The sequence below is a fragment of the Hemiscyllium ocellatum genome, chromosome 31, assembly GCF_020745735.1.
Source record: "Hemiscyllium ocellatum isolate sHemOce1 chromosome 31, sHemOce1.pat.X.cur, whole genome shotgun sequence".
NCBI lineage: Eukaryota > Metazoa > Chordata > Chondrichthyes > Orectolobiformes > Hemiscylliidae > Hemiscyllium > Hemiscyllium ocellatum.
In genome coordinates, this window is record NC_083431.1 from 28,298,363 (window position 1) to 28,322,492 (window position 24,130).

Consider the following 24,130-nt stretch of genomic DNA (forward strand, 5'->3'; position numbering starts at 1 on the left):
ACAAGAAAGTAGCTGCTTTAAACCAGTCTCAAGTATGTTGCACTTTTCCTCTGCATTTAAAAAATGCTAAAAGTATAAGCTTAACTTCTGATATATATATATAATAAAATGTTGACATTTTTGCATTAAAAATTATGAACTCTGGCCCATTGCAAGGACTTCCATACTTAACAATTCATAAAGGCAGTCACTCATGATCGAAGATGACTTGCTTCTACTCATCAGTCAATGCATTCTGAGATGGCTGATAAATCCATTGTGCAATTTGTAGATTCTGCCACATCTTAAAATGAATAAATATTTAATCTCATAAAATTGAAAACCAAAGTGACTGCAACTGGCCAACTATACCACTACCTACTCAAAACATAGCCAACAATCAGACATCCACACCCAGCCCAGCTAGAAGATGCACTTTAGGCTCAGCTGACTGTGACACAATGCCTTATCCAACAGCCTTCATTTTACTCCAATAGAGACATTCTCTGAGTAACACTATCTCTTTGAACTCTGATGTGACTCTTGGCTTTGTCTCATTTCAAATAGAGTGAGCAGCAGTCTTTATTTTGGTTGTACTCTTTTATATTAATTTATACTCTTTAATAATGTAGTTTCATTGTCAAAAAACTTCAGACAATTGTTTCTTTGCTGTTTTTAAGTTAGTTTTTTTCATTTTGAAATCTGAAGGTCATTTGCCACCCAGAGGGCTTATTATTTCTGTACTGTTTCCATTATAATTATTCTATGACATGTTTTGGATATAAACAACACGGTTAGCAGGTGAGGCACCATGTTCAAAACATTTTTCTTCTGTGGTTGCCATGACAAATAAACTTTTTGATAAAGTTGAGATATTTATCAAAAACTAATTTCACTACTCTGAAGTATTATGTAAAATCAATGTCAAACATGATATCTTAAAATATGATTTTGAAGGTTTGGAATGACTTGGTGTAATAAATCATTGCTTGTGACTGCAAAAAGCTATTGTGCAAATTCCACAGCAACCCATTCATCAAATTAAGGTTGGATCTTCCTGCTGGTGAGCAGGTGGCCATGAAATGAATAGATTCCTCACCTCAAACCTCAATTTAATGTCGGCTGTTGGCATCAAGAATATATACATATGCAATGAATGTTGAAATTTCTGAACTGAACAACTGGTTTGTTAATTGCAACAGTAACTTATGGGGATGCTGTCCTGTGGGAAAATATTTTCAAATGCATTAAAATATGTTAAGTTGCTTATAATTATAGAATAGCTGTGCTATTCTACAACTGAATAAGTGTGAGAATTTGGCAAGACTTGAGATAGGTGTCAGATCAGCTCACCAAAGGTAGGAAAATGGAATTGCTTATAGATTAGTCTCGATCAAATTTTACGTCCTTAATATTTTACTGCTTCTCACTTGAATGCTTCCACTATCCAGTCCCTAGTATGAGTCTTCAGCTTCTCTATTTTCTTTTGTCTTCAACAGACTTTTCCATTTATTTCTGAATAGCCTATCTTGATTTTTTTTTTCAGGCCCACCCATGCTTCAAATCATATATCTAAATTTGAAAGTGGCACAAGTTGATCAGCCATTTTATTTGCATGTACTGATCAAGTCACAGGCAATATCATACGTTTCCATAAGCTGATCAGCTCATTCAAAAATGAGTGAAAGTAAAGTGTGACACTTTTTGAAATATATTTATAGTCTTCCTTTTAGTTTCTTGTCTCCTTACTTACCTTTTCTAGACCTAAAGCAATGTTATTGCTTGATTCTGCTTTCTATTTATTGGCTGCTATTAAAACACTTAAACTTTGTTGGTAGCTATAACTTTTTGTTACACGTCTCTCTTTCCCAGCTTACTGTTTCCAGGATACTACATGATTGTATTAATATTCTGTGATGTTAAAATGAAACAGTCAGAGGGATAATATTGAGCAAATAGATCCAATAATACAGATTTAACAATTGTAGGAACTGATTGGAAACATGGATTTTCCTACAGTGCAAAATCTGATGAAGTTAATGATATTCTAGTGTTTTAACTAGTGTACATGGTTTTACAAAGTAGCATTTAGTCAAATTTACTTTCAGTGAAATTAGTAAAACTATGGTTTGATCATTCCTGAAGAAGGGCTTATGCCTGAAATGTCGATTCTCCTGTTCCTTGGTTGCTGCCTGACCTGCTGTGCTTTTCCAGCAACACATTTTTAAGCTCTGATCTCCAGCATCTTCAGTCCTCACTTTTTCCTATGGTTTGATCTTTGTTTATCTTGTCTCTAGCCCATAAACCAGTCTATTCACTCATGAATGATAATCAAGTCACATAATGTCAAAAATATACATTTATACCATGTAATATATGTACATTTGTGTCATAACTCTATTTAGTATCTTCATTCAAGCACAATGCATATTCAACCTTAGATAAATTTCTGCTTAGGTTTATCTCTTAATTAGTATCATCATAAGGAGAAATGTATGCTTGTGTTGAACCTTCACTAAAAGGTTCAAGTACAGTTATTACTTCAAAGATCCATAAAGCAACCCTACAGAAAACCAATGTCTTGTTAAAATGCTTTGAAGATCCTGTTCTTAAGTAGCCTGGCCCCTTGTGTAAACAATGAAGCAGGTCTGCCAAATGTTGTTGTTGGCAATAACATTCTCATTGTTTAAACAAATCTTTCTCTTGCTCCACATTTTATATGCTTTGTTATGATCCTCAGGTCAGAGTGCCAAATTTATGTTACAATCTGGCTAGGCACCAATAACTTTCATTTTTAAAGTAGACCAAGTGTGAAATCCCAGTATGTATTAAAAGAATAAAGCCACTGGTTTCCATTGTTTAGAACAATAATAAACTTTGCTAATCAAAGTTAGAACAGCAGCCCAATCAACAATATATACTCATTTACTAGTTTCATATTTAATCATTTTTAATCAATCAGGATTGAATATAACTAAGATATTTTGCAATGCCAAGTTTTCTAAATGTTACGATGTTCACAACTTGCTGGCATTCACAATTTAAGATGGTGCAAAAAAGGATTTCATCCCAGTGTGCAATCTACCATTAATTATTAATGACCTATCAATGACATTCATAAAGATAAATTAATGTGTACAACAATAACAGAGCAAACATAAGTTGAAAAGAATTCAGAAGATGCAAATCTTGTCCAAGTATTTTGAAGAAGGATAAATCCAAACAAACTGATTAGCATGAAGGTGTTGCGTAGCTTGACTTCCAGAGTTTTTAGCAAAGTTCAAGATGAAATGCATCAAAGTGAATTCAAAACTATGTGAATTAAGAGTAATTCCTGGGCATGGATAAGAAACTAGTTGAAGGATAGGGAAGGTATGGTTGTTTGAGGAGTTAAATGGAAATGAAGGGCAAATGCTGTATGTCTATTTTTTGTCTCAGTGCTAGTGCCACATTGGTGATCTAATTTACATAAGTGGCATAAACAATATAAACTGGCACTTGGAATTAAACCCAGCCTGGATTATGTTAAAGGCATTCAAAGTTTGTGCGAAGATTTGTAGCTCGGGTGCTCATTGTTGTGGTTCTGTTCGCCGAGCTGGAAGTTTTTGTTGCAAACGTTTCGTCCCCTGGCTAGGCGACATCACCAGTGCTTTGGAGCCTCCTGTGAAGCGCTTCTTTGATGTTTCTTCCGGTATTTATAGTGGTCTGTCCTTGCCGCTTCCGGTTGTCAGTTTCAGCTGTCCGCTGTAGTGGTTGGTATATTGGGTCCAGGTCGATGTGTTTGTTGATGGAGTTTGTGGATGAATGCCATGCCTCTAGGAATTCCCTGGCTGTTCTCTGTCTGGCTTGCCCTATGATAGTAGTGTTGTCCCAGTCAAATTCATGTTGCTTGTTGTGTGCCTGTGTGGCTACTAGGGATAGCTGGTCGTGTCGTTTCGTGGCTAGTTGATGTTCATGTATGCGGATTGTTAGCTGTCTTCCTGTTTGTCCTATATAGTGTTTTGTGCAGTCCTTGCATGGTATTTTGTACACTACATTAGTTTTGCTCATGTTGGGTATCGGGTCCTTCGTTCTAGTGAGTTGTTGTCTGAGCGTGGCTGTTGGTTTGTGTGCCGTTATGAGTCCTAAGGGTCGCAGTAGTCTGGCTGTCAGTTCAGAAAACGCTCCTGATGTATGGTAGTGTGGCTAGTCCTTTGGGTTGTGGCATGTCTTCGTTCCGTGGTCTTTCTCTTAGGCATCTGTTGATGAAGACAAATGTTAAAGACAAATTATATGCAACTAATGTAAAAGAGTTCCTTGATTGCTATGGTGTGTTACGGTGGTGTAATCAATGCTGTGTGCAAAGACATTCAAGAGCACATATTAAAGCACCCCTAAGCAGACTTGTTAGAAAAAAAAGCCCATGGGATAAAAAGGTTAATAGTGACATAGTTACAAAATAGACTAAGGAACAACAGACAGGAAATTGGGACACAGTTGCTTTTCAAACTGGAGAGAAATGTCTATTGGTGTTCCCTAGGAGTTGGTGTTTGGATTGGTGCTCTTTTTGATCTATTTTTATGACATGGACTTGGACATCCTGGACTTCTCAGCTGAAAGAAAACCGTTTAACTAGAACGTTTGAAAGAGTTGCCAACCAGGATGTGAGATCAGTTGGAAAAGTTGAATCCTGGTTGCTGAGCAGTTATAGCTTCTTCCAATTGAAAACAATTTGACATTGGTTATTACAGTACTTGTCAGCCATTACTAGTTGTTAACAGTCAACACAAGCTCAGGCTGGTCACCTATTACATTTTGGAAACGATTATCACTATCCGCAACTACTCAGCTATTTCTGGTTAAAATATGATCAAAGCTGCTTCTGACTAGTCAGCTATTATTGGTTGGAAACATAGACAACATTAGTTGGCTTTTGTTGGCCAAAACTCACGTCTTTGATTAGTCTTATTGTTACCCAAGTTGAATACAACTTTTGTACATAATGCATGCAATAAGTACACAATGAACATGTGTTGCTAACTACTTAAGACCTTGTGCATCAGAACAATGTGTGCAATCCCAGTTAAGAAATTGAATGGAACGCCGACTGTCCCTGTAAATTGCAAACCCTTATTGGGTGAATATGAATACATTAAAAGTAAAAACACATTTTAATCAATGGTAACACAGATCATACAACTAAACACATCCTTCATAAAATTTACATAGAAACTCATTCACCTCCAGGAAACATTATTTCGTGCTGAGATCTTGTGTTTTGTTGGAGACTCAGGCTTTTCTTGACCTTTTTTGTCACATTACGAAAGGAACAAATGAATGTACAAACTAGAAGCAAGAATACACCACTCAGCTTGCACATTCTCTCTGTACTGCACAGCCATTTTGAACATCTGCAAATAGTAATCAGCATGCTGACACTATTCCCAGCCTTGACGTTCGGTTTTGGAATTCCCTATCGTGCATCGAACTCAGTGGTCTGCGCTGAAGAAAAGTAAACAGAGAGCATAACTTGGCTCCCTTGGCCTGAACCACCATTTAACAAGATCATGGCTAATCTGGCTACACTACATTCCCAACACTCCTTTGAGAAGCAAGAGTCTATTTATTGATTGTTGTCTCAAAAATATTCAAAGACTCTGCTTCCACTGCCTTTGGAGGAAGAGAATTCCAAAGACCTTTGGCCTGCTGTGGGAAAAAAAATCTCTTTATCTGTTTTGGACGATGCCTTATTTATAAACAGAGATCTCTAGTTCTAGGCTGCCCCACAGGAGGACACATCATCTCCACAAACAACTTGCCAAGATACCTCAGGATCTTGTTTCTTTCAATCAATTCACATAATAATCTTCCAAACTCCAGTGTATTCAACCCTAACCTATCCAAAATTTTCTTATACGGCAACTCAGTCATCCCAGGTCCTGGTCCATTAAACCTTTCTCTGAACTATTTCCAAAATACTTACATTCTTCTTTAACTAGGAGACAAACAATATACAACTACTCCAGATATGCTCTCACCAATGCTCTGAATAAATGAAAATACCCAGATTCCTCTGCATTTTAGAGCTCTACTGTCTTTCAACACTTTGATAATATGCTACTTTTTAAATTTTTCCTTCCAAAATGGACATTTTCCATTTGTCACATCTTTTCCCATTAACTCATCATATCCCTTTGTAGCTTCTTAACTTCCTCCACAACTTACTTTACTACCTAACTTTGTGAAAACAACAAATTTAGCATTCATATCTTAAGACATTTACATAAACATGTGAAAAATTGAGACCTCAGCATTGATTCCTGTGGCACAGCATTCATTACATCTTGCCAACTAGAAAATTACGCATTTACAACCTTTCTGTTTCCTGTTAGCTAACTAATCTTCTACTCCTACCAATATGTTATCCCATACAACATGAGCTTTATTTTATGGAATTGTATTTCATGTGGCATCTTATTAAATGTCTTTTGGTAATCCAAAAAGATTTACTAGTTCTCTTTATATCTAGTTGTTCCAGGGTTTGAGTCACAAAACATTATTATCCAGATCCAGCAAGTAATGATCAAGGTAATGGAACACTACCCTTGATCACAAAAAGGATGCAAATGTAAGAATAAGCATATTATGCTTCAGTTATACAGGGCATTGATGAGACCACATCTTGAATAATGTGTACAGTTTTTGTCTCCTTATTTAAGGAATGATGTAAATGCATTGGAGGAAATTCAGAGCAGTTTTTACTAGATTAACGCTGGAGTGAATGGGTTGGCTTATGAGGGAAGTTGGGAGAGACTAAATGTGTTCACTGGCCTTTAGAAGAGTGAAAAGTGACTTGATTGTCAAGATGTGAGTAATGCCCTTTTAGGTCTCTCACCCTTTTAGGACATTTGAGAGTTGTGCAAGTTTGAAAGTCTCTGCCTTGGAAGGCAGGATCATGATAAAATCATAGAAATCCTACAGTATGGAAGCAGGCCATTTGGCTCATTGAATGCACATTGACCCTCTGAAGAGCATCCCACCCAGACTCACCCTAACCTTATCCCAATAACCTTGCATCCACTATGGCTAATCCACCTACTCTGGACACTATGGAAAATTTATCACTGCCAATCCATCTAACCTGCATGTCTTTGGACTATGGGAGGAAACTGGAGCATCCAGAGGAAACCCACATAGACACCGAGAGAATGTGCAAAGTCAGGTAGTCGCTCAAGGCTGGAATCAAACCTTGGCTCCTGGTGCTGTGAGGCAGCTGTCTTAACTACTGAGCCCCATGCTGCCCTCCTTGAACATTTTTAAGGCAAATGCCATTGTGGAAGGTAATCAAAAGTTATCAGGGGTAGGTAATAATGTGGAATTAAAACACAAACAAAATAATAATGATCTTATTGAATGACAGAACAGACTCAGAGAGACAACAACTGGAGTATTGTGTGCAGTTTTGGTCTCCCTACCTAAGAAAGATATAAAGGGAATATAACAGAGGTTCACTAGACTGTCCTATGAGGAGAGATTGATTTGACTACTCCTGTATTCACTAGAGCTTTGAAGGATGAGAGGGAATCTGATTGAAATGTATAGAATTCTAACAGGATGGACAGACTCAATGCAGGGAGCATGGTTTCCCTGGCTGGGGAGTCTGGAACCAGGGAACGCAGTCTCAGAATACATTGCAGACCATTTAGGATTGACTTGAGGAAAAATATTTTCACTTAAACGGTACTAAACCTGTGGAATTCTCTACCAGAAAAGGTTGTGAGAACTCAGTCACTGAATAAATTCAAAAACGAAATCACATGCATTTGATAGAGTAAATATTAAGGTAACTGGCAAAAAAACAAGAGTTGTCATGGGGATTTTTATTTTAAAAATGTAGTTATGGGTCAATATCATTTCTTCATGTGGGAGCAGGCTCAATAATAACTTTCAAAAAGGAGGGAATTGAATAACAATTTGGAATTAAAATACAAACTTGCTGGGAATGTATAAAGAAGCCACAGAGCAGAAGGAAATCTAGAAATTTTACAAAGAGTTAACAGAGTCACGATGGGCCAAATGACGTCCTTCTGTGCTGTATCTTTCTATGGTGTGCTGAATGGTCACATTTAAAGTTGTTAAACTTCCTGATGAAGAATTCATGCTTGAAATGTCGACTATCCTGTTCCTTGGATGTTGCCTGACTGGTTTTGCTTTTCCAGCACCACACTTCTTGACTGTTAAACTAAAAATGCCAGAGAAACTACAAGAGTCAATAGAAACTACTGAAATAAAAATTTTAAAAATGAGCTGGACAAGATATATGTGGGTAGCACATTGACAAGTATATTTTAATATGACCAATTGTACAGTAATGGAAAAAAAATGACTTGGATAGTCCATAAATGGCACTCATCTAGCTGGAAAGAAGCTGAAGAAATTGGTGTCTTAGCAGACTCAATCAACCTTTCCAAACAAAACAAAACAAATATGAACAATAACAATGAGGTGAATTCTATAACAGGTACAATAGATTATAAATCACTTGAGGTAATGATTAAATTGTACAGTGCATTGGTCAGACTGCAACTTAATACTCCAATCCTGGTTGCCAAGAAACAAGGGAAAATAGCAAATGTTGCATAATGCAAAGAACATTGATACTTTTCCCAGCATCAAGATATAATGATATGAGAAAAGATAAAATTAGACTTGTAGTGATTGGAATGATGTCAGCCAGATCAACCACATAGAATATGAGTTCCCCAATTGGGGTGGTTAACCTGGTCCAAACAGGAACTCCTGTTTGAGACATATAATCAGGTGTCAGAGGTTCTACTCACCCTAGTAGCCAGCTCTGAGCTAGCTGGGTCAGTACCATATAATATGCATGGGTAAATAATGGGTGACTTGGCGATAGGATACAGGCCTTCAGGGAGTTATTTCAGGATTTTTCATGGGGTTTTCTCAGGTCTGACATAAGTATAAAATTTTTTGAAGGGAAAAGTAAACGTTAACTCAGAGTATCACTTTAGAAGATTTAAGATACAAGAGGGGTGAACTTTTGGGCTATTAGGAAATTTTACTTCACTGAGAGAATTATGAACATGTCAAATAACCTTCCAGATTGAGTCATGAAGGAAAAACCCTGGAATCAGTTAAGAAACCTACAATGGAGGTGGTGGGGGTCAGAAGAGAGGTACATTTTGACCAAATGGTCGCTTCCAGATCCATGATTGTTTGTAATCTTGTAAAATCTGATTCCATTCTGGTTTAAAATGCGTTATTAGAAAGGTAATTACATTGCACTGGATCAAAGGCATTCACTTACTTCTTTAAAAAATGTTCTGACGTGGACGGGACATAACTCAAAAAACTCGACACTAAATAAATATTGCGTGTTAAATTTAAGGATGGGAAAATAAAGTGAGAATGATTGTCGATACGTTTCAACGAGGGTCGGATTGTTCCACCTTTTAAAAACTAACATACACTAAACTTGGAACATTAAGGTTTTGGGCCAGTGAGAGTGGACAGAAATTGATGATCGCCAAGTGCAAAATGTTTTCTGCAAAAAAAAATAAGCCCTTAATTCTATGTGTCTCGATTTTAAAATTAAAACAGCCGCACACTCTGGAGTGTTTCTGAACCTGACTCACGGTTAATGTCAACACCGGGAGTGGAGCAGGAAGCTTCCCACTTTGTTGTTGGCTTTGGTTTGCGGCTGTTCAGGGAGGAGGCGGGCTTCAGGACCCGGAGGAGGAGCCGCTCAGGGAGCGCCCAAAGCAAGAGAGAGAGAGACTGAGGCCGGAGCTGGGAGCTGGCACCGGGCAGACCATCGGGATTTGTACCGCGGCTGCAGTGGCGGCGGCCAGGCCGAGATGCCGAGGCCGGCCCGGTGTGTGTGAGAGAGAGAGATGCCGAGAGGCCGGCCAACAGCAGCCCAGCTCAGCCCCGTGTCACTGCCGCCGCCGCTGGTCTTCCTTTAGCCCCTGTCCCTCCTGCAGCCCCGGGGCCGTGGAGAGTTAACGGAGGGGGGGCGATCCCTCTTCAGAACCCTCCCCTTCCCCTTCCCTCACCTCACTCCTTCCCGGTCAGTCTGTGTCCTCGGACTAGGCGAGGCCGCCGTGTCAGCCCCCCACCATGGTGAGTACAGCCTCCGGCCCGGGGAACCTGACGAGCCGGCTTCCTTGTTTGCTGGGGCTCGGGCAGACGCGCAGGCTCCGCTGTTGTGAAGTTGCTGCTAGGCCGCTTTAGCTGTAGTTTCAAACTTGAGACTATTGTCCTTTCTGTTCAGTTCGCTTTCAAACTTCAATCTTGACAGGCTCGTTTTAAATCTAAATTGTGTAACACTTCTTTTCTGCTCAGTATACGGGTTTTTGTCCTTTCTACTGAGAAAAGAAACATTATCCACCTTGGTAACTGTTTTAGACCAAATGTACGTACACTCAGTAGTATATTGGGCTCTTGTTTCCCTGTTTTAGATACTAAATTGGTAATTTGTTTTCAAGCTGTAGGGAGACTTTACAAAGTATCGTGAAGTGTATCACAAGTGACTTGATAAATTACTAGTTAAGTACTATAAACTTACAATGTTGCTTTATGAATTAAACTGCCAGTATTAATATCAGTGTTTCAAAAGGGGCAGTTTTTCAGTTTAGGATTTCGAGTCTTTCTAATTTGAATGTTATTTTTATACACTTTTTATAAGATCAAAGGAAGATGGGGGAAATCGTTCTGCCTGACATGGCTGTGCTGTAAAGAGTAGTCCTGTTGAGTTCGCTAACCTCACCCCACCCCCCCCAACACACTTTTTTTTTCAAGTTCAACGTCATGTACTTGTCTAACTTCCTTGTAAAATTATTTCAGGAACCTGCTTGACATCTTTTCAGGTAGTGTTCCAGGTGCCAATAATTATGTGAAACATTTTCTCTTCATTTCCCTGATAAAACTTTGCCAGTGATTGTTAAGCTGTGATCTCTGCAAAATGACTGCAAATATTTGCATTTGATTAATTATATACAAAAATATGGGAAAGTATGAATATAGTGAAAGAAATATATTCTCTTGGCATGTAACTTAAAAGCTTGTGATATTACTGTCAAATTTCACATTATTACCAAGTTGCTGTACTGTCTGGATAGTTTTTAGTTAAACTCAAAAATATTTTCAGAATACTTGTACTGTGGTTTTCTTTATCCTGAGGCGGTATTTCTTGAAATCATGTTTTGTATGGGTGGTGTCATGTGCATTTATCCCATGTTGTCACATGCTGCAACAATGTGCGATCCATCCAAACAAAAATGTGTTTCGAATCTCGAGGAAACTAATCAATCCATGCAAAATTATATATCTTCTCTAGTATTGTCAAATTTCCATAAACAACTGATTTTTAAGATGCACTTAGGTGCAACATCATTGTTGTTACTTTACTCCAACAGAGTTGTTTTAATTTAATCTATGAAAGAGGGCATGTTCCACATCCGAAGGGATACAGTGGGGGAGATTTATTTTATTTGGTGTCACTTCGAATGTAACTTAAATGCAACCTCAAACAAGTGCTCATGGATTCCTTTGAATGCTGTGAAGATTTTTGATTCTTACCAGTGATTGATTTTGATACTTAGGCAGTGGGGATACTATCACCTTCACTCTCTAAATAATCGGGACATTTGTACCGTGTTCGTGATTCAAGTTAGGGAATGGAATTCTGATTCCAACCTGATAGTTTAATTGGCTACTCCTTGGCTGGAACCATACTAATTGCGTTTTCCTGCTAATAACATTCTTTTCTTAAAGATTTGCTACTTGTAGTACAATTTTAAATTTCTATTTATGCATTTCCACTTGTTGCAATTAAGTGAAGTATAGACTTAAATTATTTAAATTTAGGCGAAACATCTATTTGGTCTGATTAGATTTGGTTTTGTGATCTATTTAAAGTGATACTCTGAATGTTTTTTAAAAAGCTGTTCTCTTTGTAATGTAAATTCTTATACAGCCAGAATGGGAAAGATGAAACAAAATTGTTTCTACTTTCTATTGCTTTTTGGGGGACTGTGCGAAATGAGTTAACATTTGGATCCAACAGGTTCTGTGCTGTGGTGTAGACTCAAAAGCTATTTTCAATGGGGAGCAGTTGTTTCTGTCTTTTCCTTACATCTATTTAGTAATAATTTTCAAATGTCTAGCTAATGGTATTTTAGATTATCCTTGTTGCAACTATTATCTTTTCCTTTTTTTGTATATATAGTGATAATCTTTTTAGACTTTTAGGCCTACACTTCCATCTTTTAAATATCATTGTTTTGCACCTGAAATGTGATTGCAAGAGTTCACATTTTATTGTATGTTGTATTTTGTTTTTATCCCTATAACAGTTTCCATGCTCTCTTCTGTGTATTGAACTGGATGCAGTTCTTGCTTATGGTCTCTTGCATCTGACCTAATTTTTTTATGTGCTGTCCATTAATTTGATAGAAACAAAGTTTATACCACCTTTATGTCTGTGATTATACAATAGAAAACAAAACCACTACTCTGGGCACTCTCTTCCAATCCCACCAATATGAATAAAACATCCTCTTTCTCCTTTTTACTTTTATCTTGTAACTATTTTGCATGTCACTTCCACTATGTGCCTTAATGTGTTAGTTCTGAAGGAGCGTTGCTGGACCCAAACCGTTGTCTCTGTTTTCTCTCCACAGATGCTGCCAGACCTGTTGAGTGTCTCCAACTATTTGTGTTTTTCTTTCAGGTTTCCTGGATCCACTGTTCCTTGCTTTTTGTTAGGCATCTTATGTCAATATGCCTCTGAAACTCCACATATACAAACAATATCGAGTGGATTTTCAATTTCCTCAAAAAAAATCAGTTAAAATGGTCAAACCTGTGGTTAATCATAGAGCATTTATGTGCATCTGAACATGTCTGATATTAACAACATAAGAAGTGTAACTCAGGCATTCCTGATCTGATGGTTTAAATATTTATGAAAAGAACTGTTAGAGTGAATACTGTAATTCATATTTTGGTGAAAATTGTTCCGTTCATAGAATCAATGATGTATAGCACAGAAACTGACCCTTCCGTCCAACTTGTCCATCCCAACCCAACCTAGTCCCACCTGCCAGCACTAAGCCCATATCCCTCCAAATCCTTGCTTTTCATATACTATGCGTTTTGAATGTTGCAATTGTACTAGTCTTCACCATGCCCTCTGGCAGCCCATTCCACACGTGCACCACTTTCTGCTTGGAAAAGGTTGCCCCTTGGGTCTCTTTTATATCTTTCCCTGTTGTGGTTCTGTTCGCCGAGCTGGGAATTTGTGTTGCAAACATTTCGTCCCCTGTCTAGGTGACATCCTCAGTGCTTGGGAGCCTCCTGTGAAGCGCTTCTGTGATGTTTCCTCTAGCATTTATAGTGGTTTGTCTCTGCCGCTTCCGGTTGTCAGTTCCAGCTGTCCGGTGCAGTGGCCGGTATATTGGGTTCAGGTCGATGTGTTTGTTGATAGAATCTGTGGAAGAGTGCCATGTCTCTAGGAATTCCCGGGCTGTTCTCTGTTTGGCTTGCCCTATAATAGTAGTGTTGTCCCAGTTGAATTCATGTTGCTTGTCATCTTTTCCCCGCTCACCCTATACCCATGCCCTGTAGTCTGGACTCCCCACCCCCCACCCGAGGGAAAAGGTCTTGTTTATTTACTCTATCCGTGTCCCTCTTGATTTTATAAACCTTTATAAGGTCAGCCTTCAGTTGCCTCCGCTCCAGGGAAAACAGTCCCAGCCTTGTCAACTTCTCCCTATAGCTCAAAACCTCCAATCATGGCAACATCCTTGTAAATCTTTTCTGAAGTTTCACAACATCTTTCCAATAGGAAGGAGACCAGAATTGCATGCAATATTCCAACAATGGCCTAACCAATATCCTGTACAGCCGCAACATCATCTCCCAACTCCTGTATTCAATACTCTGACCAATAAAGGAAAGCATACCAAGTGCGTTCTTCACTATCCTATCTACCCGCGACTCCACTTTCAAGGAGCTATGAACACGCACTCCAAGGTCTCTTTGTTCAGCAGCACTCCCTAGGACCTTACCATTAAGTGTATAAGTCCTGCTAAGATTTGCTTCCCAAAATGCAGCACCTCGCATTTATCTGAATTAAACACAATCTGCCAGTTTTCTGCCCAATGGCCCATCTGGTCAAGATCCTGTTGTAATCTGAAGTAACCTTCTTCACTGTCCACTACACCTCTAATTTTGGTGTCATCAGCAAATTTACTAACTACCTCTTATGCTCACATCCAAATCATTTATATGCTTGACGAAAAGTAATGGACCCAGCACCGACCCTTGTGGCACTCCACTAGTCAGCCTGAAAAACAACCCTCCACCACCACCACCACCACCACCACCCTCTGTCTTCTACCTTCAAGCCAGTTCTGTATCCAAATGACAAATTCTCCCTGTATTCCATGAGATCTAATCTAGCTAATTAGTATCCTGTGAGGAACCTTGACGAACGCCTTACTGAAGTCCATGTAGATCATGTCTACTGCTCTGCCCTCATCAATCCTCTTTGCTACGTCTTCAAAAAACTCAATCAAGTTTGCGAGACATGATTTCCCATGCACAAAGCCATGTTGACTATCCCTGTTCAGTCCTTGCCTTTCCAAATACATGTACATCCTTTCCCTCAGGATTTCCTCCAACACCTTATGTCCTACCGATGTCAAGCTTACCAGTTTCAAGACATCCAGCACTTACTCCTCTGTAATATGGACATTTTTCAATATCTGGATGTAGGTTTGCTTACTGAGCTGGAAGGTTCATTTCCAGATGTTTCGTCACCCTACTAGGTGATATCTTCAGTGGGCCTCTGGGCAAAGATGTCCCCATCTATTTCCCAACATTCTATATCTTCCATGCCCTTTTCCACAGTAAATACAGATGCAAAATACTCTTAGTATCTCTCCCATCTTCTGTGGCTCCACACAGTGGCCGCCTTGCTGATCTTTGAGGAGCCCTATTTTCTCCACAGTTATCCTTTTTGTCCTTGATGTATTTGTAAAATCCCTTTGGATTCTCCTTAACCCTATTTGCCAAAGGGTATTTGAATAGGAAGGGTTTGGAGGGATATGGGCCAGGTGCTGGCAGGTGGGATTAACTTGGGTTGGGATATCTAGTTGGCATGGACGAGTTGGACCAAAGGGTCTGTTTCCGTGCTGTACATCTCTATGACTGTAAATGTGGTTTAATTTAGCAGTCCTCCCTTGTTCTCTGCCTGCCCTAACCAAGTTGGTTCGTATTGTAAACAAAAATGTGCTTGATTACCTCATGCTCATCAAAACTAACTTATCAAAATGGTATTTGTTATTATTCAAGTCAGTGTTTTCCCTTCAATGTGTGTATATATAGCAATCCAGTATCTTTACTTACTGGTGCAGTCAGAATTCAGGTCAAAACATTCAAGCTATTGCAGATGTATCAAGTGAATTTCTTGACGAGTATAAAGGGTGTAGTGGCATTCTTAAAAGGGAAATCAGGAGGGCAAAAAGGGGATATGAGAGAACCTTGGCAGGTATGATTAAGGATAATCCAAAGAGATTCTACATGTATGTGAGGAACAGAAGAGCAACTATGGAGAGAATAGAGCCTAAAATCAACAAGGTCATCTGTGTTGTACTTCAGGAGATGGGAGATATATTAAATGAATATTTCACTTCAGCTTTTGCTGTGGAGAAAGAAGTAGAGGCTAGAAAACTTGGAGAAGTAATATTGATGTTTTGAAAACCATTCACGTTACAGAAGAGGAAGTGCTGGAGGTCTTTGAAAACATGAAGGTGGATAAATCTCATGATCTGATCAAGTGTATCCCAGAATGTTATGGGAAGTTAGGGAAAAAATCATGGGATCCCTAGCAGAGATGTTTGCATCATCCCTTTATCATGGGTAAAGTTCTGGAGGATGGCTAAAATTGTGAAAGGATGCAAGGAGAAGCCTGGGAACTGTAGACCTGTGAGCCTGACATCAGTGGTGGGGAAGTTGTTGGAGATGATTCTGCAATATAGGATTTACATGCATATACATGCATTTGGAGAGGCAAGGACTGATTAATGATAGTCAGCATGGTTTTGTGTGAAGGAAATTGTCTCTCAAACATAAGGCTTAAGCCCAAAATGTCCATTCTCCTGCTCCTGGGATGCTGCCTGATCTGCCGTGCTTTCTGGCACCATGCTCTTGACATAGGATGTTGAGGGGCAACCTTTATAGAGGCTTATCCAATCACGAGGTGCTTGGATAAGGTGAATCGCCAGGGCCTTTGTCCTAGGGTGGGAGAGTTCAGGTCCATTTTACCCTGAAGGTGGCTGCACAGGTGGATAGAGTGGTCAAGAAGGCATGGTATACTTGCCTACATCAGACAGGGTATTGAGTATAAGAGCTGGCAGGTCATGGTAAAATTGTACAAGACATTGGTTCGGCCGTATTTAGAATACTGTGTCCAGTTCTGGTCGCCACATCACCAAAAGGATGTGGATGCTTTGGAGAGGGTGCAGAGAAGGTATACAAGGATGTTGCTTGGTATGGGAGAAACTGGGTATGAAGAGAAGTTGAGTAGGTTAGGATTGTTTCCTTTAGAAAAAAGGAGATTGAGGGAGCACCTGATTGAGGTCTACAAAATCAAGAAGGGTATAGACAGGGTAGATATAGAGATAAGCTTTTTACCAGGGTGAGGGACTCAATATCCAGAGGTCACGCATTCAAGGTGAGGGGTGAATAGTTTAAGGGGGATATATGCAGCAAGTACTTTACACAGGGTGCCTGGAACGCATTCCCAATAGAGGTAGGCATGGTAGATTCATTTAAGGTGCGTCTGGACAGATGCATGAGTAGGTGGGGAGCAGAAAGATACAGGTGCTTAGGAATTGAGCGATAGGTTTAGATGGTGGATTTAGATCAGCTCAGGCTTGGAGGGCTGAAGGGCCTGTTCTTGGGCTGTAAATTTTCTTTGTTCTTGGGGCAAGTTTTTAAGGTGAGTGCAGAAAGTTTTAAAAAGGACATGAGAGACAAACCTTTTACAGAACGGTTTGTGTGCGGCATGATGTGCTGGATGCAGGTATGATATTTAAAAGACATTTGGATAAATAGATGAAAAGGAAGGGTTTGGAGGAAAATGGGCCAAATGTAGGCAAGTGGGACTAGTTTGGTTTGGTTAGCATGGTCAGCATGGACCAGTTGGACCAAAGGGTTTATTTCCATGTTGTATGATTCTATGAATAGCATTGCTTTGATATTTAGTTGATTAGTCAGATGTAATCTACATGCATATACATCACAATTGCAAAACACAATTAAAAGTTTCTCTCAGTTGAACAAATTGATGGAACAGTTGGCTTTGTTCGCATATTTGTTTCATGGCTTTAAGAAATTGCAATCAGGTGCCAAATGGATTTTGGCCTGACATAACTTTTAAACCAAAGACAGGTATCAGAAAGGTTTTCGTTTCCTTTGTTTGTGGTTGAATTAAAAAAAGTACCACAGGGAAATTTCCTGGTGCATGCTCTCAGTTTAACAGTTCTCATGAAACCACCGGGGGCATGATGAGATGGGATAAATAAATAATTTACTGTGAGTTACTGGTCTAACAATCAACATTCAGAATTTATTAACTTTGCTCATCGGATGTCGGCATTGTTGGTTATGACAGCATTTATTGTCCTTTCCTAATTGTCCATTGAACTAAGTGGCTAGCTAAGGCCATTTCAGAGGCAGAGAAGTCAACCGCTGTGGGTCTGGAGTAATTTATAGGCCAGATTGGGTAAGATAGATCCTAAAGGACATCGGTGAACTAGATGTGCTTTTATGACTGTGACAATGGTTTAATGGTCATCATCAAGGCAGTTGTTAATTCTAGATATGTTTTTAAAAAATTATTTTGGACTTCACCTACCTTGGCAAATGGTGAAATTTATGAAACAATGCCTACATCGCACTCGTCTGGGTCTCTGGAATAGTCATGCACTGATAACATCACGACACACCTGATTACAGTACTAAGCAGTTCTCATGAAAGGTCATCGCCATGACATGTAACTCAGATTTTCTCTTCACTAGATGCTGCCTGACCTGCTCAGTATTTCCAACATTGTCTCTCTCTTTAAATTTCTAGCATCTGTGGTATTTTGCAAGGAGTAATCCAATGTCATCCATAACTGCTTGGAATCTGTCATCTTGGATAAAATAGCACTTAAGTAACTGATGTTTTAAGGACATTTAGCATAGATTTATTAAAGACAAGTTATATTTAAGAAATTTAATAGACTTAATAGGCTGATTTTGTTTGAAAGGTTGTCTTCAAGAAACTTTCTAAAAAAAAGTGTGTGTTATAAGAGTGTTGTAGCAGCAGATGTAAAAAAGATTTGAACTAAATGGTTTTGTTCAGACTTGAGTTGGCAACGGTGAACTGCAGAAGTCAGTACTGTGTCCATTTTGTAATCATTATATGTTGGTGATTGGGATTTGAGTAAAAGGAAAATGATCTTATTACTGATGACAGCAAAGAAGGAAGGTTAACATTTTAAGGATGGTTGTGAAAGACTTGAAATTTGGCATGGTGGTGGTGTTCTCATCCCTGGACTTGGGGACTTTTCTCAACAGGTGGAATAAAAAAATAAACAGACCTGAGGAGTGGGCATACAGTGGAATGTAAAACTTAAAATAGATGTAATGTATTAGATTAGATTACTTACAGTGTGGAAACAGGCCCTTCGGCCCAACAAATCCACACCAACCCGCTGAAGCGCAACCCACCCATTCCCCTACATTTACCCCTTACCTAACACTACGGGCAATTTAGCATGGCCAATTCACCTGACCCGCACATCTTTGGACTCTGGGAGGAAACCGGAGCACCCGGAGGAAACCCACGCAGACACGGGGAGAACATGCAAACTCCATGCAGTCAGTCACCTGAGTCTGGATTTACAGGTATCTCCCGCTATATGAAAGTAGAGCGTTCCTATGAAACCTTCCATGAGCCGAAATGGCATAAAGTGAAGGAGCATTAATTTATATGGGAAAAATTTCACTTTTTTCTTGTAAAAGCGAAAATCCTCTCTCGATTTCTTTTGGTTAGCAAGAACAGTTACTAATGTAGGTCTTTTGTAAAAGTGAAGTGGCGTAAATCAAACTTTCAAAAAGTGAGGGATTCCTGCACTCAACAGAAGTACATTGTATTGCAAACCAAAATTCAGCAGAAATGACCCATCTGCAGCTCAGCCAGGAAATTAATCATGGTATTGGATCAAAAGAAGAGGCTTATAATATTGCTTTAAAGAAAAAGTGTCAAGATTGAGGAATTGGAAGTATATTAGAAACCAGCGAAAGGCTACCAAAATGTTGAGAAGGGAAAAAGAAGAGTGACCTAGCAGGATTCTAAAGCAATATTGTGAGAGCTTTTACAATTAAATAAAATGGAAGAGATTAGGTAAAATTAATGTTGGCCCCTTAACAGGAGGAATTATTGTGGGGAAACTAGGAAAGGGCAAAGGCAACGAACAGGCATTTTGTGCATTTCTTTGAATCATAAGATAAAAGATTCATCCCAAAAATGGACATAACCTAAAAGAGTGAGGAAGCTAATATCAATAGAAAAATAGTATTGATGAAACTTAAGGGACTAAAATCTGACATTCACCGCACCTGATGGCCTATGCCTTAGTGCTCTAAAAGAGAGTTGCAGAGATAGCTGGTCTGCAAGCTTTGTTTTTAAAAGTTCCTTAAGATTCTGGAGTATTTCCATCAAATTATAAGTTGACAAATATTGGTGCTGCATTTGGAAGAAATGGAAACTACAGACCAGTTAGTATAACATTAATTTGTGGAAATACTGGAATCTACAATCAAGGAAGTCTTAGCAATGCATTTAGTACAGGGTAGTGTGATTAGGAGATGTCATTGTGGCTTAACAATAGGAAAATCCTATTTAACAAATTTATTGGAGCTATTTCAGAATGCAATTAGTAAGGTAGATAAAGAGAGCCAATAAATGTAGTATACCTGGATTTCTAAAAGATCTTCAAGAAGGTGTTTCTCAAAAGATTAATACAAGGACTTGTGATATTGCAGGTGATATATTAAGATAGCCATTTAAAACTAACTAGGTGGGTTGGATTCAGGTTTGAGAATCTTAGAGTTTTAATTTCTCATCTGTTTTCAACCTGACCAAGTGTTAAAATTCCCTACATAAAGTTAATACAGTGTAAATCGGCCAAGTTGATGCCAAGGATAGAAAAATGTAGTCCTAAATGTCGTGAGCAAAATTAGGGCGCATGGTATTGGGGGCAAAATACTGACTTGGATTGAAAATTAGTTGGCTGACGGGAAACCGAGTAGTGATAAACGGCTCCATTTCGGAATGGCAGGCGGTGACCAGTGAGGCACCGCAGGGATCAGTGTTGGTACTGCAGCTTTTTATAACATATTAATGATATAGAAGATGGTATTAATAGTAACATTAGCAAATTTGCTAATGATACAAAGTTGGGTGGCAGGGTGAAATGTGAGGATGATGTTAGGAGATTACAGGGTGACCTGGACAGGTTAGGTGAGTGGACAGATGCATGGCAGGTGCAGTTTAGATTAGATTAGATTACTTACAGTGTGGAAACAGGCCCTTCGGCCCAACAAGTCCACACCGACCCGCCGAAGCGCAACCCACCCATTCCCCTACATTTACCCCTTTACCTAACACGATGGGCAATTTAGCATGGCCAGTTCACCTGACCTGCACATCTTTGGACTGTGGGAGGAAACCGGAGCATCCGGAGGAAACCCACGCAGGCATGGGGAGAATGTGCAAACTCCACAGAGTCAGTCGCCTGAGTCGCGAATTGAACCTGGGTCTCTGGCACTATGAGGCAGCAGTGCTAACCACTGTGCCACAGTGCCGCCCACTTTTAATGTGGATAAATATATGGTTATCCACTTTGGCAAGAACAGAAAGGCAGATTACTACCTAAATAGTCAAGTTAGGTAAAGATGCAGTACAAAGAGATCTGGGTGTTCTTGTACACCAGTCAATGAAGGCAAGCATGCAGGTACAGCAGGTAGTGAAGAAAGCTAATAACATGCTGGCCTTCATAACAAGAGGGATTGAGTATAGTAGCAAAAAGGTTCTTCTGCAGCTGTACAGGGCCCTGGTGAGACCACACCTGGAACATTGTATACAATTCTGGTCTCCAAATTTGAGGAAAGACATTCTGGCTATTGAGGGAGTGCAGTGTAGGTTCATGAGGTCAATTCCTGGAATGGCGGGACTATCTTATGTTGAAAGATTGGAGCGACTGGGCTTGTATACCCTTGATTTTAGAAGACTGAGGTGGGGGGAGATCTGATTGAGACGTAAGATTGACACTCTGGAGGCAGGAAACATGTTTCCGCTGATGGATGAGTACCCAACCAGAGGACATAGCTTAAAAATAAGGGGTAGACCATTTAGGACAGAGATTAGAAGAAACTTCTTCGCCCAGAGAGTGGTGGGTGTGTGGAATGCTCTGCCCCAGAAGGCAGTGGAGGTCCAGTCTCTGGATTCATTTAATAAAGAGTTGGATAGAGCTCTCAAGGATAGTGAAATCAAGGGTTATGGCGATAAGGCAGGAACAGGATAATGATTTGAGGATGATCAGTCAAGATCCTAATGAATGGTGGTGCAGGCTCGAAGGGCAGAATGGCCTGCTCCTGCACCTATTGTCTAAATGAGTGATACTGGGAGCAATGAAAAATTGTAATTGGGTGAATCAAACTCTTTCTTACAGTTAGGATATTCGTAATGAGAGCTGCTACATTTTAAAATTTGTGAGTGAAGTCTGCAGTTGGGACAATAAAACTCCTTGTGAAGGGTTGTTGTAGTTTTGCTGCACGGAATAGTTGAGTCAAAAGTCCTTCCATCCTTTGCAGGGACATTGGATAAATATTTTCAACTCAGGGGAGCAGGGCACTTAGGTTAGTATTGGACTAACACTAGCAAGCAGCCAGCACAGAGACGATAGTCTGAATGATAGCGTATTCATGTTTTTTATTAAAACCAACTGGGCACTTGCCTTATAGTGAAAAGGTCCTTAACTGCTTGCAACAAGACATGCTCAGCATTCAGGCTTGATGTGATAAATAAGGCTGTTGCCAGGCTTGACACAGATGGCATAAACTGGTAAATACAGTTTATGCCACACAGGTCAAACCTGGCAACTCTATTTAACAGTCACTAGCATTACAATCAGCCAATCACTTAACATCAACATCCTGGGCAGTCACTGTTAACTAAAACTTAACTGGAATAGCCACAAATCTGTGGCTCCAAGAGCAGGCAAGGGGCTGGATGCTTTGTGGTAAGTGACTTGCTTCCTGATTCACACAAACTTTCCAACCATCTACAAGGCAACAGGAATGTGATGGGTTACATTCCAGTTTGCTGAATGAGTGTTGTTAAAACTGCACTTGAAGTTTGACACCATTCAGGATGAAGTGAGGACTGCAGATGCTGGAGATCAGAGCTGAAAACGTATTGCTGGAAAAGTGCAGCAGGTCAGGCAACATTCAAGGAGCAGGAGAATCGACATTTTGGGCATGAACCCTTCTGGGCTCCTGACCTCTCTGCGCCCACCCCCACTCTGGCCTATCACCCTCACTGTAATCTCCTTCCACCTATCGCATTTCCAACGCCCCTCCCCCAAGTCCCTCTTCCCTACTTTTTATCTTAGCCTGCTTGGCACACTTTCCTCATTCCTGAAGAAGGGTTCATGCCCGAAACGTTGATTCTCCTGCTCCTTGGATGCTGCCTGACCTGCTGCGCTTTTCCAGCAACACATTTTCAGCACCATTCAGGATGAGTTGAGTGTATGGTGTTGGAAAAGCATAGCAGGTCAGGCAGCATTCAAGGAGCAGGAGAATCGATGTTTTGGGCATAGGCCTCGTTCCTGATGAAGGGCTTATGTGCTGGGGGACTGAGAGATAAATGGGAAGGGGTTGGGGTGGGGGGGGAAGGTAGCTGAGAATATAATAAGTAGGTGAAGATACGGGAGAAGAGAGTGGAGCGGATAGATTGGAAAGATAATGGACAGGTCAAGAGAGCAGTGCCAAGTTGGAGGCTTGGGACTAGGATAAGGTGGGGGGAGGGGAAATTAGGAAACAGGTGAAGTTCACATTGATCTCGTGTGGTTGCAGGGTCCCAAGGTGGAAGATAAGGCGTTCTTCCTCCAGGCATCGGGTGGTTACGGTTTGGTGAAGGAGGTGGCCAAGGACCTACATGTCCTTGGTGGAATGGGAGGGGGAGTTGAAGTGTTCAGTCACTAGGTGGTAGGGTTGGTTGGTGCAGGTGGCCCAGAGATGTTTTCTGAAGCGATCCGCAAGAAGGTATCCTGTCTCCCCAATGTAGAGGAGACCACATTGGGTGCAATGGATATAGTAGATGACATTTGTGGAGGTACAGGTAAATTTCTGTCAGCTGTGGAAGGATCCTTTGGAGCCTTGGATGGAGGTGAGTGGGGAGGTGTGGGCACAGGTTTTGCACTTCCTGTGGTTGCAGGGGAAACTGCAGGGAGTGGGGTGAGGGCTGGTGGGGAGCGTGGATCTGATGAGGGAGTTGTGGAGGGAGTTGTCACTACAGGAAATGACATCATCAACCCAAGGAAACCTACATGCATAAATAGTAAGCAGGTCATGAACTTCAGTGCTTCCCTGGAGGAAGGTGTCCGAGATGGTCGGGGTGAAAGGTGTTAGTGAAGTAGATGAACTGTTCAACCTCGTGGGAGCACGAGGTAGCGCTGTTACAGTCATCATTGTAGCAGATGAAAAGGTGGGCAATGGTGCCGGTGTAGCTCTGGACTGTTCCACCTACCCAACAAAGGCAGGGACAGCTTGGGCCCAAGCAGGTGCCCATAGCTACCCCTTTGGTTTGGAAGAAATGGGAGGGTTGGAAGAAGAGGCAGCTCACTTCTCATTTTTGGATTTAATCATTCAATTTAATTTTAGTAAAACTCATTTTACTTATTCACTTCCTTGACCATGGATGCACTGGGTGGAGTGTTTTTGTAAGATGCACTTTTAGTAACTTGTCAAGACTTTGTTTTGGGGTTTACCAACTTGGACATTTACAGCCTGGGAGGATAAGGACATTTTC

At 40.2% G+C, this 24,130-nt stretch overlaps 1 protein-coding gene across 2 annotated transcripts in view; it reads left to right on the forward strand.

Annotated features, from left to right (window-relative positions):
• The first annotated feature begins 9,666 nt into the window (after window positions 1-9,666).
• The window catches only part of tmem248 (transmembrane protein 248), a 39,969-nt gene continuing 25,505 nt past the window's right edge, over window positions 9,667-24,130 (forward strand). The window contains exon 1 of one of the 2 annotated variants that reach the window (XM_060848221.1): window positions 9,667-10,101. In XM_060848221.1, coding sequence (XP_060704204.1) covers window positions 10,099-10,101 — 3 coding nt within the window. In that variant the 5' untranslated portion in view covers window positions 9,667-10,098. The remainder of the gene's footprint in view (window positions 10,102-24,130) is intronic. The other variant, XM_060848222.1, reaches the window with a different exon arrangement.